This window comes from Lolium rigidum, chromosome 7, assembly GCF_022539505.1.
Source record: "Lolium rigidum isolate FL_2022 chromosome 7, APGP_CSIRO_Lrig_0.1, whole genome shotgun sequence".
In the NCBI taxonomy this organism is placed as follows: Eukaryota; Viridiplantae; Streptophyta; class Magnoliopsida; order Poales; family Poaceae; genus Lolium; species Lolium rigidum.
Window position 1 is genome coordinate 178252381 of NC_061514.1, and position 16376 is coordinate 178268756.

The following is a 16376-nucleotide window of genomic DNA, read 5'->3' on the forward strand; positions in this document are numbered from 1 at the left end:
AAGTGGGGGGAGATGATGTAACCCGGCCTACGGTCTTCGCTTCATCATGTGCTTCAACGACAAGAACCACACTCAAGGCCGAGGTCACGGAGGCATGGAAGAGAAGAAAGAAGAAGAGCGTCTGATCGCCTAGGAGAGAAGGCGACTGCCACAAGTCAATTCGGGCCAAGGCCCATGTATCCCCTTGTATGCCTAAACTACCCCTCCTTAGTGGCTCCCTATATATAGGCTCCCACCTCCCCCTTCATTAGGTAGACATAACTTGAGTGAGAACTTGGCTTATGCCTCCACCATCCCTTTGGGATTAGGGAAACCCCCTCCTTAGATTATCCAAATCTATTGTACAAGGCACTCCTTATATGATTAGTCTCTCACACTTGCGATTCTACCACCGGTCTCTCACTCGTGTGATTCCACCGATCGTATACCGATCTTCCTCTCGGGGATTCTACCGCGTGTCTCTCCCTTGAGAGATTCTATCGGGATAGTGGTTCGGGCTATCGGGAGTAAACCGATTGTATCGGGTTGGTGTGTGTTTGCGTGTGTTCATCGCGTTCTTCGCCGTGTTCTTCGTGTTCTTCCTCTCCCCGCATTTCCCTCGGTCAATTCGTGAGATCGGGCAATCCACGTGGCCTTAGGCCGCATCATATGGTATCAGAGCAAAGGTTGCCACGAATTTGACCCTCCAATTTCACCGATTTCGCCCAAAAATTTCCCCAAAAATTTTGCGTCTGGCCCGATTACGTCTGTGGCTCACAGCAAGGTAAATCATAACCGATTCTTAATCAACCCTGGAACCAAGGGCGAGCGAGATAAAAGGAGAACGAGCCAGGATTTGCCGTCAGGTCGCTCCGCCCCTCCTCTGCGTGCGTCGCGCGCCGGCCGCCTCCATCCAGAATTCCGTCGGCAATAGAGGCTCGGATCGATGGAGCATCCAAAGTTTACCCAAGGAACGACGCGCACGGCCGCTGTCGACTAGGCGAGGATTTCTCTCTTTGGCTAGCTAGAAGGCAGAAGATTTGGGGATCAATTGGGGCTTTTTGCAGGCGGATTGGTCGATTGGTTCTGTACTCTGGATTTCCCGCCGCCGTCGCGCCTAGCCCCCAACTTCATGCAGGCGCCACGCGGTCAGCCCAGCCAACACCCGATCCCCTATGTCCGGCAGACCCTGCGCGCCGCAATGCTCCTTTTATTTCGTCACACGTTGCCGATGCTTGCCCCGTGCACTAGCGGTTCGCTTCAGATCCAAGGTGCGGGGAGGCACCAGATCGGCCGTGGTTCAGCCGATGATTATATATCATGGTGCAGGGAAAGAGAATCCTATCACTGCCGTCAGCCCGAGGCAGAGGCAACCGAACCATACTCCTGCCAGGGCCAGGTACAAAAGCTCCACTGGATCGTCATTGGGAATTGGGAGACACACAAAGCCTGCTATGCTGCAATTTTGATCGGAGGAGCCATAGGAGTATGGAGCAAGTGACAGTAGAAGGGGAAGACGATGGTTGATGGCACAGTGGAGCTCGATTCAAGCGGCCGCTTGATGCATGCACCCAGCCGGAGAATAACTTCTGCGGAGATGCAGGACACGCCCATGGAGGCAACGGCAATACGAAGAGCGAACAGACGTGTCCACCGCCATCTGTTCGCTGAACGGGTTGACGGCTGCCGGTGAAGCTGTGCCGTGTGGAACACTTGCTGCTACAGAATTGAACTTCATCAATGGCGAGAGCTGTTGAACTATTCAGTTATTTATTTGTATTTTTCTATCATGCTAAAAGTGCACGTTCAGGCAGCTCGGAAGTCACATTGTTGTTTTGGACAAGCGGAAAGGTCATATGTATGTTGGTGTTCTAGATTGTGATTCAGGTTCTGTATCATTGCCCGACATCCCTTTCTGTGTTTTGTCCAATGTGGTAAGAAGCTGCGGCCGGATTCGTCAAGGACGAGGCAGCGGCATCGTCTGTTCGGTTTGCAGCAACAGGGAAAGCCTCCTCCTCAACCGAGTCTTCTCTTGAGCCAATTATTTTTCTTTGAACCTAACAACATCTGTCCATCTGGGTACGTCCTCTCCATACATTGATACTGCAAATTTATTCAGTAGTTTTCTTGCAAATTTATTCAGACTTTCCATGATCTAGATCTGTACATGCATGCTACAATTTTTTTTAAATATTTCTTCACATTGTGTTTCTCTATATATTTCTTGTAACCAGTGATATGAATTTTTTTGGGACTTATATTATCGAAATAAATCTTTATACAAAGTGTTTCCCTGTTTTTTTTTTGGTGGTTACAGATCGGATGTTTATGATGGGGAACTACTTTTGTATCCTTTTCCGTGCTAATATTTTGAAGGGAATCAAACTTGAAATTATATCCAATCATATATCAAGTTCATGCTCCACAATGTAACTCCATATCTGCATCTCTGATATGCGGGTGATTCTAGAGAAAATAGGAACAACATATTGTTGTTGAGAGCATGTGTTAATAATTTTGTTCCTAGGAAATTAAAGGAAAGGCCAAGAAGTGTGTTTTGTTTTTTCACGATTGTATGTACTATGTCTCTATGTCAAAAGTCAACTGGGATGTATGTTCTGCACTGGGAAAAAAATCCAAGCATTTCAAATTATACTACAGGCAACACAGCAAAAAGATAGACCTTTTTGTATATAATAGATTTGAGATATGTAAAATATATATTTGAAATATAAGGTAAAAATATATACAAGAAGATAAGCAAACTAAGGCGATCCGAGGGGTGCAAGGTTATACTGTGAGTTTTAGTTGAGTAATTATGTGGTATGTCCATCCCTCGAAGCCCACACCTCGTAGTCCTCTCAACGGCGAGCCAGCATAGGGATGCCGGTGAGACATGATGTCAATTTTGTGGTCTACGTAACAATGTAGTACTTTGATAGCAGACGAAAAATATGTTCTTAAATATGTGTTGGCAGTGTAGCAAAGAGGAGTTTTTTTTAAGGGAGTGTAGCAAAGAGGAGTTGAAATTACGGATGATACGTACTGTCAAGCGTGAAGATATAAACAAACACGTTGCGATGAGCAGACCATAAAATACATAGTGTCCGAATTATGGATGATACTGTCAAGTGCGAAGATAGAAACAAACAAGCTGCGACGAGGAGGGGAAATACAGAGTGGCTCCCGGGTGCCACACACCCCTATACTTGGAAAAATAAAAAAAAATATTAAAAAAAGTTTAAAAAAATTTAATTTTTTTTGGAAATCAAAGATGATCAGGTATTGTACCTGAAACAAAATATTTTCCTAGAAAATTACTTTTATTGTATCCTGGGTAAAAAAACAAACTCGAAATGCCCCATGACCAGGTACTATTCACTTTTTTTTTGTCATAATTTTGTCTTTTTTGCCCTGGTGTCCATGGGAATCATTTTGTGTCCAACCATTTTTTTTACGAGTACAAACTTGATCATCTTCTATTTCCAGGAAGATTCAAATTTTTTTTTAACTTATTTAAATTATTATAATTTTTTTGGTCTATGGGGGTGCGTTGCACCCAAGAGCCAAAAGTCCGCGTTACGACGAGGAGACCATACAATACACATACAGTCTCCGGAACAAAGTAGCCAATATGAAGTTTACTTTTTTTTGCATTGCTATTTTCCGTTCGATTAATTATGTTTGTTATGAATAGGAGAAAATGAGACCACCTTTGTCGATGGTGTCACAAAGAAGAAGTATCGTCACTAATGATTCATTGGAACATTTGCATATTTGTTTTTCCCGGTGCAACGCACGGGCAAATTTACTAGTTTATAAAAAAGAGCCACACGCCTTAGCGAAAGGTGCGTGAGAAAAGAAAACAACGGTTCTACACGGAGAGAAAAGAGGTTCTATCCACGATTCCCATCCCCAACAACGAGCTCGCCCTCCGCCGCCTGCACAGTGAGCTCCCCCTCTCTCCCTTGGCTTTCTTACACCGCGTTCGTGGGGCACATGCCCGCCATGGTTGACGCCATGGAGACTTATCCTCGAGCGCGCCCTCCGCCGAACCTATTAACTGTCAGTATAACTGAAAGATGAATGCGTCAGGATAACTGAACTTTCAGACAAGATTTATAGGTATAGTCAATTAGAATCCACTCAAACCATTTGTAGGTAAGATAATCAGCAAGCTGAGATGAATGTCAGATCCTATAAAGAAATTCGGTAGAGACAAAAATCCATCAAGACAAAGAACTCACCCCTCTCTAGAGAAAAATTCTTAGAGACCAATCCATCAAGACAAATTCTTAGAGACCAAACCATGATCAGGAAACAATATTAATTCTGAACAAACAGTGCCTTACGGTAAACAAAAAAGAGCCTATTCATTGGCATGAAGGGTGCTCCATGCATATCTAACGGTGCACGTGAAATATATTAAGAGTAACGTATTTCTGTGATGTCTCACCTATAGTGGTGACATGAAATGCATCAGTAGTTCCATTTGTAGCATTTATAGAAAAAAACTGCGAAAATAATCGAAAAGGTAAGAATGTGATATTGATAGTATTGTATTTCGGTGTGAAAAATAAAACACTTAGGAGCTAATAAACTAAAAAACAAGGGAAACCGGCCACGTCCTGTTTATTAAATTTGTAATTTGTAATCAGAAGGGAAAGGCTAGCTGCTAGCATAAATTCGATGACTCAAAATTATCTTTTTAGAGCCAAAAGTATTCTCTTCTAGCTATATAATATTTTTCAACATGTATTAGTTTTGAATGTTTTTAGTAAACATTTAAAAACCACGATGCAAAATATTCAATAAAAATAATTTTCAACAATGAGCGTTGTATAAAAGACCAACAATGGGTGCATGTGTGTTTGACAAATGGTTCTAAGCATAGATTAAAACGGTGCCTGTGTGTTCGACACATGGTTCTAGGCATAGATCAAAACGGTGCCTTCGCAGTTATATGCTTACAACTTGAGGAGAACTTTTTTATAACTCGAAGTACAAGTACATGGTCAACCTAAGCAGGAAAACGAATAGAACTTGTTAAACACATGATCATGTGCTCTGAACAATTTATGCTACCAGTGAACTCATTATCTCACACCAACTGGTAAGTCGGTCACATCCTCTCCATAAATGGTTCTGTACACTGACTTTAGAGGAGCCACATGTAAATCTAGTATACTTAACGGCTGTAAGAGAGCATATAGCATATGGGAAAACTTAAAAACAAAGAAATATACTTCGAAAATTCTTTTACCCATGAGCCTCCATAACCTATAAAGGATTAGAAATTAGAACAAAGGTATGCTCCAAAAATGCCTTTGGTATATTTATGGAAACTATGTTAGGGAACTAGTTTATGTATTCAAATTGAGAGAAAAAACTGATGTACTAACATTATTCTTTTTTCCTATTTACACTTGCTAGGGAAACCTACTTTCATCAACAAGCAAGCACAACAAAATCACATTAACTTACAAAGTCAATCATCTCAAAATACATTCAACACGGTCTCTGCGGAAAACCTGCACCTGCCAGCTATGGGTGAAAATAAAAAATGAAGCGTGATCAGTGTGCCATGGAAAGTTTTCAGAGAAGACTTTAGGAAAGTTAACGAGAGACATACCGGTTTGAAGCCTGACGGGAAACCAGGGACCTGACGGCGTAGCCTGTGTGCGCGCATCACACTACATCATGTACCCAGATTGCCGGCACAAAAAAGTGCCGGCAAAGACACCAAAAGTGCCGGTAAAGTTTTTTAAAGGCATAAAAAAAAGTGCTACATTTATTCCAGTCGAGGTAGGTCTTTGCCGGCATTTTTCGAGAAATGCCGTCGTATGTATGTTAAGGCACAAAGACGGATGCCAGTAATAGCTATTTCAGGCAATTTAGTTTGTGCCTGTTAAGAGTTTTGCCGGCACTTTTGGTCTATGCCGTGAAATCTTTTTGCCGGCACTTTTTGAAGATGCCGCGGAATCTTTTTGCTGGCACTTTTCCTAAGATGCCGTAAAATCTCTTTGCCGGCACTTTTCCAGAAATGCCATCCAAACTTTTTGATGACACTTTTAGAGGATGCCTCCGATTACTTTTTCAGGTTTCTAATTCTGGTGCCGCTGAATATTTTCTTAGGCATTTTTTAAGTTGCTATACTGCCTGCAAACATTCAAGCAATCTAGCAGTCAAGCATACATCAAACTCAATAAGTCAAAGAATGTTTAAAACCAATATTTCCAAGCAGTCTAGGTCTCAAACCAACATTCTGAAACATTCAAGGGTTCACAATCAAGGCATCTAATTTACATGACCAATAGGGTCCATCTCCACATCATGAACAACATGGTTTGAAACCATTAGATAAAATACACAACAAGGTTCATCTAACTGGCTTCCACCTTACTCCAACAGGGTTCTCAATTTTCCTCATCTGTTCCCGATTCGCTGCTTGTTCCTCCAATGTACCATCATATCTAGAATAAACAGACACAGACCAAACATGAAAAAGTAGCAATGTTTCTTACCCATTGCGAAAATAAAATCAAATTGCAGCAACTAGTAAGTAGTAACACATTAAATTTATCAAGTACATAGGTACCTTGGTATACAAAATAGAAAGTATAGATATTTATAGTAAAAACCAGTGGTCGGTACTCGATGACCCTGTTTATTGGGCCTCATGTTTTAGCTTGTGGTGCTTCTAGTCCTCCGGAAGCACCAACTCAACAAACATCAAGTGATTTTGAGGCATAATCATTTCATTACAGGAAAGATATTACAGCAAATTCTATTACAGTACACAAAAAATCATTTGCAGCAACTAAATATCAGCTGGTTCTACACAGGTAATAGTCCAAAACTGAACATAATGGCTTAAAGAATTTTGCAGTAAGGTTATGCCTACCAGAAGCCTGAAAGGCTCTTCAGCCATCTTGGCAGCAAGGCCCAGGAGCAAGTTGTACTGGTGCTCATAGGTGTATGCGCGAGCATATATGATCTGTACCAGAAACAACCAGGATCAAACAAAGGTCTTGATCTACTCGTTCTTAAATGGATTAAAAGAGATAACACGAGCCATACATTGTCAAGAACAGCATTGGCATCCATCCCAAATCTCTCAGCAATTGGCACGATGCGCTCAGGGCGGCTGAAAACTCCATTAAGGGAAACAGTTTGGAGAAATACAGGAATGTAAGTAAATTCACTGAACAAATCAGCTAGAGTTATTGCTCAGGAAATTTAAAGGATACAATGTTCCCTCAGTGTCAATGTAGGCAACCTTCCCATTCCCACCATGCATGTGGAGTGGAAGCTGTGGTTCATTTGTTAAACAGTGGAAGTTAGAAAACGCTCCTATTGTAATACTAGTAAGGTTCCATTGACATACTCCAATGCAGGAAATTTACCTGAGTGGAGACACAAAGAGTATGAGCCAACTGGGTCTTTCCTGACCTGCAAGACCAAATAATATATGGAGATCAATGTCAGAAAGTTGGGACTGAATTGAGAAATTGAGTAACAAATGGGCTCTGAAGTCAGCATTACAACTGTTCCACATTAAGTAATAAGAGCATGTGTGTATTGCATGATATTAGTCTTGCATCGCGAAAATAGTGATAATATTATTGATGTGATATGTTTGAATTTTGGCATGTAACAAGTGACACGTATACAATGTTAAAAGCACATGAAGCATACTTAGGAATTGATGTATGCACTGCCATAAATACCGCTAGAAGCTTGTCAGACTATTACCAATATGTACTGAGAAAACTGCTAGGAATAGATACATCTATTGCAGACTATGGCCACACATCATACATTTCAATGATACAACTAATAGGTGCTCCGCACAAAAAATTCAGGAAAAAAAGGTAACTGGAACATTCACTCACCGGAACTCTCCAAATGCCTCTGTGATACAGAGTGTTTCAATCCCTCCTTCAAATTATGGAAATATGTGAACAGGTTAGAGCAGAACATCAAAATAACCAGAACAGAACCAAGGACGACATATGTTACCTCCAAGCAGCTCATCAAGCGCTTGGCTCCCAGTGGTAATCCGAACAACAGACTTCCGCTTCAAAATAAGCAAAAGTAAATCAAACAGCCTAAAGCACATCTACACGTCCAGTAATGAAAGCACTCAAGCACAATCACGAAACAAACTATTATCTATAGTCAGATTAGTATAGTAGCACTACTGACAAAACAGCCCTAAACTGTATGCTCATCCATCATCAGTAGCTTAGCTCCTGCATGGCTGCATCCTTACCTTGATAAGGAGATCACTTCCTGTCATGAAACCCTGAGTCTGAAAACCAAATTGCATACAGATTTCAGAAGACTGTATCACACAAAACTGATGGCACAGAAGTTTCAGAACCAGAATTCAATGCAAACGGAATAACTGAATCATACCAGAAGTTTTTCAGCAGCCTCACAGATCTTATCAACCTTTGCTTCAGACAGGCCCTTGATCCCTGTAAGGCTCTGCGAGATGAATACATATGTAGAGACAATATCAGCCATGTGCTGAAGAGATGGAACAACTGAAAGCAAACATGTGTCATGCACCAGGTATTAACTTCAGTATGCAACCAAAATATCTAGGGAGAAGGCATGCAGATTTTAGGCTGTCAGATTGGGACCTTCTTGGTATGCATCATCAGGCCATTGCAAGTGTAGATCCCCGCATCCTGCAGCTTCTTCACGTCTCCTGCGTTTATGCCCTGCGTGATCACTGTTTGGACGAGCGATTAGTTGCAGCCTTACTAGGAAGGTCTCTCAGGATTCAAATTCATGGCAGTGGAGAAAGTGCATGAAGAGGGCTAACTGGATCGCGGAAACAAAGGAGAAGCAGGCATTACACCCAAACCAGCGCTGAAAGTTACTAAAACTCGCGGTAGACAAGACATCAGTAATTGTGGAACAGCTGAACACAGGCATAAACCATACGCCTCGAAGCGCAGGAAAACACATCCATAATTAGTTCCAATATCCACGAAGAACACACGCGATTGAACTAGCTATAGTTACGAAATTCGAAAGGGTTCCACAGATCAGTGGTCAGTAAGTCGGATTAAACGCATAGGAGCCCGAAATGGGGCTACATTCTGACGAACTCGATGAGAAAAAACGGCACCATCCACCGATTACTACTACCAACTAGCCGATGCAGCGAAACAAATTCGGGAGGTCAGCAAATCCGCACAAAATTAGGCTACCACAGCGCGCTAGATTAGCCCCGAGCGCACGAAATTGGGGGGAAAACCTAACGCAGCACAGACCACGCGCTGCACACAGCAAAACGAAGCACGTACGGAGGCCAAGCCCGCGTCAGATTCGCCTCGAAACAGCACGAAATCGCGATCTAAACGCGCGAAGTTAGAGGATGAAGCAACCGGAGCGCATTACTGAGCTTGTACAACCACAAGCGCGCGAGGCACGCGCGCACGCGAACAGGCAAGTAAATGCAGCATCGGAGACGGGATTTGGGGTGGGGGATGGAGAGGAGAGGGGTAGGGGAGGCGGCGAACGTACGCTTGTCGATGGACTCGAAGCACTCCTCCTCCTCCTCGACGCGGTCGGCCTACATGAGCTGGAGCTGCCCGCCCTCGTCGTACTGCTTGGACGGCGCCATCCTTCCCGGCCGCGCGCGCGCCTGCGTCGGGGGAGAAGGTGTTAGGCACGAGCACCGGAACGCGGCGGGGACTGGCGAAGGCGGCGGGGACCGGCGGCGGCGGGGACTGGCGAAGGCGGCGGGTAAGGGGGAGACGGGGACCAACTGGAGGCGATTTCGTGCGAGAGGTGGGGGGACTACACTGCATAAAAGAAATTTCACGACGGGATTTACGTAAAACGTAGTACACTCCTTTGGAAAATAATTACGGCACCTTTTGCAGATGCGGCGGAAAAGCCCAAAATTAGCGGCATTTTGGCAGATTGCCGTGGATTAGCCAAACATTAGCGGCAGTTTGTTATATTGCCGCGGATTAGACCACCATTAGCGGCACTAACCGAAAATATGCCGGTCAAACAAACTTTTAGCGGCGATTTGAAAAAACGCCTGCACAGAAGTGCCGGCAATCTAGGGACGTGGTGTAGTGTCAGGTCTGACTTCATAGCCTTTGAAAGTGACTAGGCATACATCAATTATCCTCTACTGCAAGCAAACACCTAGCAAAACCGGTTGCAGATGTAGGGCTCCGGAGCTACTGGGTTTCATACCCGAATTTCCCTGTCTGCACTCTGATACAGCTGGAGCTCGATGCAGAAAGGAACGCTGCAAAGCTCTGTGACAGCAAAAAAACGAAATACCAGGTCTACTGCTAGGTGGCTACATCACAAAAATGATCACATGGATGGTTTGCAAAACCTGAGATGGGTGTGCACTGGGACAATAGAATGGAAAAGCCCATCCTTCTATTATTTTTTAACCATGGATCAATATATATTTTGTAAAAAGTTCATTTGTTTCTTTATTTTCAAAACACTACCGTCCTAAAACAAGTCGTTGGCTTGTTGACATTATGTTTATTATACTATCTACATCAACCTCTAAGCGTATGGTCGCTCTTCTCAATCAATTCAATTTCATCATGCTTTGTTGACGTTTTTGTTGAATAGACACATGACTCTTCCATTGAGAATTCAGTTGAAGATACCAATGCAAAACAAATCCAATTTCATATAGTCACCATTCGTACTTATGGGAATCAAGTTTCTCTCGATATGACCCAGACCTTACTTTTTTATATCGTTCTCTATTCAGACCCCCCGTTGCCCTCCATAGTGTTTGTCTAACTATGGAAAGTTTTTTATCAGATGGAGATGGGAAATGATACTGATACGTCTCATCACATCATTTGCATTAGAAAGTATATCCTAGAAAGAATATTAGCTTCATTCTTCTTACCAAAACGCATGGAATTTGCACACACGACATCCATTTTTTGCATCTTTTGACAACAGACAAATACGAGATAAATCCGGACAGATATACTAAGGTAAAAATATTTTTAATTCACAACCATATGCAGTGTTTTTTCGTTTGCGCTAAAGCTTTGTACTGTTGAATTTCATCTAGTTTTGGGTCAATAACAAACATGGTAATTTTTGAATGTCATTAGCTACTCAACCACAATCTGTCTGATATATCTACGCGCACCTTTTTTTGGATGAAACAACATGCAAAAAGTTGAAAGAAAAATCATGCACACGTCTCATCTATATACTTCGAAAGCAAAACGGGGGGAACGGGAAACATGGGGAACTCTCCAGCTATGAAACGGGATTGTGAAAAAGAGTGCAACACCTTATGCAACAATGGCACTTACCGGATCGGCAAACGAGGCTGCACCACAAAATTTCTCGGGTAGAGAGCTACTAGGGGGGCAGGCCTAGGTCTGTAAAGTTGTCATGGTGTGGACCTAACCCATCCCAAAGAGGAAATACCCAAAGCCACATCTAAACACAAGAAACATATGTTGGGGGAAGAGGCACTTGGCACCAAAACGAATCTCAAAGCAACCTCAAGAGTGATGATTGCCACCTCCATGGAGACACAAAGTAGAAAAGCTTTTCTCTCTCTCTCTCTCTCTCTCTCTCTATATATATCTCTACTACTTAAAAAGAAGGAACGTGTTCCCCCTTCTCCCCTACTTTCGTCGTCCTTTTGGTCGTTCGCCGTCGTCCACCTGGACCCACGCGCCAAAATGGGCCAGAAATCCCGCGCCAGAAATCACTCTCCAGGAATCAAGCTTTAGATCTCTACATAAATCAGGCAGGTATCAGCAAAGGTATGTAATCACGCTGCAAATGTATGTAAATCCCGCGCCAGAAATCACTCTCCAGGAATCAAGCTTTAGATCTCTACATAAATCAGGCAGGTATCAGCAAAGGTATGTAATCACGCTGCAAAGGTATGTAATCTCCACATAAATGGAATAACGCAACCCAGATTAAATGAGGACGTGAATTGTGCCCATGATGCAATCATAAAAGCCTCGGAACTACCAGAACAATCTTCAACCTACGGACTACCATGCCAGTACAACTTAGCCTCGGACGCACCTGCTCGAAGAGGATAATGGCACCAAGGGTCTACCCTCGCTTCGCCTGGAATCCCCCCTTGCAACTTCTTCTTTTATGATAACTGCATCAAAGCTTCCACTTGTTAGTTTTCCTGATACATGTGTTCCTCTCATTTCTCAGGCATGTTAATTTCAGATTTGTTGAAGACATGCACACGTATAACCATGGTTGGATGACGATCGCGAAAAGTGACTCGGATGCGAGTTCTTATTCGCCATCCTAGCTGACAGAAATGTGAGTCCTCTAGCATCTGAGCACATATTTACTTATCTCACCTGAGCCTACACTCTTGGTACTTATTTTAGTTCCTCACATGGACATGACATGGCACTAGATATAGTTAGGCAGAGAAATACATACCACATTGTCTTGCCATATCTCCACTCTTGATGAGCACGAGTCGTGTTACTTCTGATTGGAAATGTGAACATCTCCTTTTTTTTTAATTCATCACAGGACACTGTTATCTCTGTCAACATAAAATCATGTGGGGGAGCATTTACCTTTTTTGATTTGCTGTTTTGTTCATGTCTCTCCATACCTAAATATAGCAGCAAGGATTTGCTACACCCTGATAAATCGTTTCATCACTATTAGTTGCAAATCCAACTTAGGAATCACATTTAAATGAAGATAAAATGATCATTTTGTGGAAAATTTGAAGTAACTACCTTGCTAATCATATGTCCAAAAATGGAAATTAATATCAAGCTTTAAAGTAATAAGTAATAATGAGCTAATTTACATCAAGCTTGACTGATTATAGAATAGGAACTTTCATGGCACCAGACCGTGGAGCAATTTTTCACAAAAGGGAACTTTTGTATGCTAGCGTTCCCTTCCCTGAGCGTCGATCTTTTCCGATCAGAGGGAGTAGTAATTAGGAACCAACGGAATAACTACTCCGAAACATTGATGCTACACTTATTAATATGGTTGCTCAAATATCGTAGCACATTAGCAATGAATGTGCAGTGACGATATTTGTGTATATTCACAAATTAGGAAGCTCACATGTTCCCTGACAAATATATTCAGGGATACTAATCTATAGTGCAGCTAGAAAGGCAAAGAAGAAAAGGGATACAACGTTAACCTTTTTTGATTTGCTGTTTGGCTTCATGTCTTTCCATACCTGAATATAGCAGCAAGGATTCTCTACACCCTGATAAATAGTTTCATCACTATTAGTTGCAAATCCACCTTAGGAATCAAAGATGAGCTTGTTCAAACGTTTATATGAAATAGAAGAAATGATATAGCATATAAAGTGACTAAACTTACCAAGTCTGTGTGCATATAACTCCCTATTTGAGTATTTGCAAACAACTTGCAGCATAAACATACCATTCAGAATATTAGTAAGTAATGAAGACTCTGAACAATAATCTAAGCAGTGGCAGAGCAAAACTATTTGTGAGCCTCGATCACCTTAAGCTGAATGTTTGAAGGTAGCTAGACCATTTTAAGTATTGATAGAATCATATTAAAGAAAACATAAATATGACAAATCATGCTAGAGATGAAAAGTCCAAATCTGCCTGCAGGCTTTGTTATTAAATAGTAATATCATAATATATAAGTAGAACTGTGCACATGCTAGAGATGGAAATCAAATGATTGAAGGTCCAAATCTGATAGGTTCAAACCAGTGATGAAAATCTGGTAGGTTCAAAATCAGTGATGAAAATCAAATTATAGTAACTACTCTTTCTCTCTAGGGGCTTTATTTTCTCGTTCAGAAATAAATTGTTTGACATTAAACGGGTTGGAATATGGCAGTTCTTTGTACTGGAAGCATGATCTAATAATCCCAATACCAAAACTGGAGATGCACACTCTGTAGGTGTTGGGTAGCAGTATGCACTTGCCGCTCAGTGCAAGTTCGAGTTAAAATTTCTCATGTCTACTTGATCCAGTATAAGGCCCATGCTAATAGTTTAGTGGACTTTTTTTTAATTTTAGCTTATCAATTTAATTTTCCTGAGAAATGGTACAATGGCTATTTGGATTGGGATAAATTTATCTCAGACGTATTACAATGACAAAATAGTACTGGCATCATAATTTCTCTATATGTATGGTACCTGTAGATTTCAGAGGCTTTTGATATCATCAACATCAAAATTTCTGCTACTTTGAGTCTTGAAAGACAACCATTGTTAGTGATGTTCGTTCTTCCAGTTTTCACTTTTCAAGAGGGCTTATATATGTAACGTTAATTTTCTTTAGTTTGTTAACATGCTGAAACTAGGGTTTGAATTACCTTAGTAGCTAATGCAACAAATCTATGGAGATTTCTGGTTGAAAGTATATTTCCATAATAGCAGGAAAGGGAAAAAGGTTACATGCGTTTTTTTTCTAGCCATGCTGTATATATTTTTGTATTCTAAAATGACTACTAACAAGGGCTTCTTCAAGAAGATCCATAGAAAGGCAGTAGAAATTTTTAATATGGTGCAACTTGCAAGTCACGAGTTTTAAGAGGAGCATATTATTTCATCACAGGCACTTTTGATCTGATCTTGGGTAATTGTCATTTCTTTTTTGCTGTTTGCAGCTCTACAAGGCTGTACTACATGTTTAAAATTAACAGCTAGGGTCCAATAGAGTTCTCCATCATGGCAAAGCACTTTGACCAGGAAGGCAATGCAAAATAGCGTCTGACATATTTTTGAAGATCTTGCATGCAAAAGAACCTCCTATATTTTCAGCATATATAATCAAAGAAATCAAATATATCGATCTACTGTTTCTGCATCAAAGAGACCATGTAGATAATGATATCATGTGCAGATCAAATGTTAAATTAACAGTACGATTATATTGCAATGGGTTGGATAGAATAATCACCCAGGCCGGCGCTGCATATCAAGGAGGAGACCAGCAGGCATCAGATGCAGGGAGGAGGCAGTTATCCAGGGGCGCCGGTGATCTGGGAGGTGAAAGGTGATATCCACCAGACTCTAATCAAGCAACACCTTAGAGCACCCACAACGCGGCGCTTATATGCCGACGCCAGGGTGAAAATCCCACTCCATCAGCAATTGCAACCTCCAATCCCAGGCGTCAGGCGCAAAACTCTCGCCCGGCGCTACTTGTTTTTCTGGCTTGCGGCGTGGAAAGCGGAAGTGTTTGGGCGCTAGCAGCTACCTGAATGTAACGAGAGAATAGCAGTTTGTTCAGTCAGATCAGCTACCGACAGACTTATCCATTCAAACGAGAAAATATTTAGCACATTTGAAGTGCCATTCACTGCAGGAGGCATTACTTCTGAACCAAATCGAAGGTGCAGCAAAAATTCCTAGCCTAGGCATGCACCGAATCAGGTGAAACAGAGATGGGAAGAACCAATACCTGTCCGAATCAGCTAATCAGCTGCCTCGTTGACGCGCACGCTTGCTCGTCCACCTTTGAGGCGCCCCGCGTGCAGCTGTCCGCGAGGGTTCGCCTTGGAGTCGGATTGGCCGGACACATAGGAGCTACGTGTGCGCGGGGGCTCGGGCGACCAATCCCCACCGAAGATGGCGGCGCGGAGGAGCTGCGCCGGCTCGGGCCCGTCGGAGCCGACGTAACTTGCTCCAATTCGCCGCCGAGACCAGTGAGAGGAGGATCATGCCGCTATGCTGCCATCGAATGGCACTCTGCCTCCGCTGACGGCAAGCGCTGGGTCACGGGGTTGATGCGACCGGCGGAGAAGAAAGGGGCCGTGCCGCCAGCAAGAGAATATGGCAGCAACTAGGAATAAGTCGATCGTCGAGGCTAGCCGCGGGGAGGTAGGGGAATGGACAGCCATGTCGCCGACGGTGGTTAGACAAGGTCAAGAGATGGTCGACGAGCAATAGAATGGGGAATAGAGAGTGGAAGAGAGTTGAATGAGGGCATGTACAATGGTCTAGACAGGTGGTGTCTATAATAACACTCCATATCATATATAGACAATGTATGATAGATGTTTACATGATTAGCCTATCTCGTAAACTATCTATTTTTAGCCATAACCATATGTGAGTAAATTATAGACAACCTTCATACAACAACAAAAATGCTGTCTCGTAAGCCGTCCGTAAGAAGTCTGCTGCATCGTCCAGTAACTTACGACATGACCTCCCTCTCTCTCCTCATTCTCTTTCCTCCACATCACCAAAATCACCTATAACTACCCCTTACAGACAGCTGAGTCATCACCATCGTCCGTTTACGTCTCCTCCTGAAATGGTCGAAACTGACTTGGGTTCGCATTAATTCAACATTAAACATAATTTACATAGTGATAAAAAGAAAATATAAAATATAAAAAC

The 16376-nt window shown here is 42.4% G+C and overlaps 1 protein-coding gene and 1 long non-coding RNA gene across 3 annotated transcripts; both read right to left on the bottom strand.

Annotated features, from left to right (window-relative positions):
* Positions 1-6194: 6194 nt before the first annotated feature.
* LOC124676923 (meiotic recombination protein DMC1 homolog B-like) lies at positions 6195-9640 on the bottom strand. Its single transcript, XM_047212935.1, has 10 exons — positions 9523-9640; positions 8631-8722; positions 8401-8472; positions 8255-8293; positions 8002-8059; positions 7875-7920; positions 7386-7431; positions 7230-7291; positions 7060-7126; positions 6195-6976 (listed from the first exon to the last, which is right to left on the bottom strand). Exons 2-10 carry the CDS (start codon positions 8646-8648, stop codon positions 6800-6802), a joined length of 585 nt encoding a protein of 194 aa, XP_047068891.1. The 5' UTR covers positions 8649-8722; positions 9523-9640; the 3' UTR covers positions 6195-6799.
* A 2065-nt stretch (positions 9641-11705) lies between these two features.
* On the bottom strand, positions 11706-15940 carry LOC124677231. Of its 2 annotated transcripts, XR_006993992.1 has the most exons (4): positions 15433-15940; positions 14929-15228; positions 13172-13240; positions 11706-12646 (listed from the first exon to the last, which is right to left on the bottom strand). It is a non-coding gene; the product is annotated as an uncharacterized LOC124677231 (long non-coding RNA). The 2 variants fall into 2 exon arrangements; XR_006993993.1 differs by lacking the exons at positions 14929-15228; positions 15433-15940 and adding an exon at positions 13360-14847.
* Positions 15941-16376: the final 436 nt, after the last annotated feature.

What these genes read in the sequence shown, in the direction of transcription:
- LOC124676923 (XM_047212935.1), bottom strand. An exon ending in AGGCTGCTGAAAAACTTCTG is followed by an intron (nt 8,294 to 8,400) that starts GTATGATTCAGT and finishes TTTGGTTTTCAG; the next exon opens with ACTCAGGGTTTCATGACAGG. An exon ending in ATTGACACTGAGGGAACATT is followed by an intron (nt 7,127 to 7,229) that starts GTATCCTTTAAA and finishes TGGAGTTTTCAG; the next exon opens with CCGCCCTGAGCGCATCGTGC.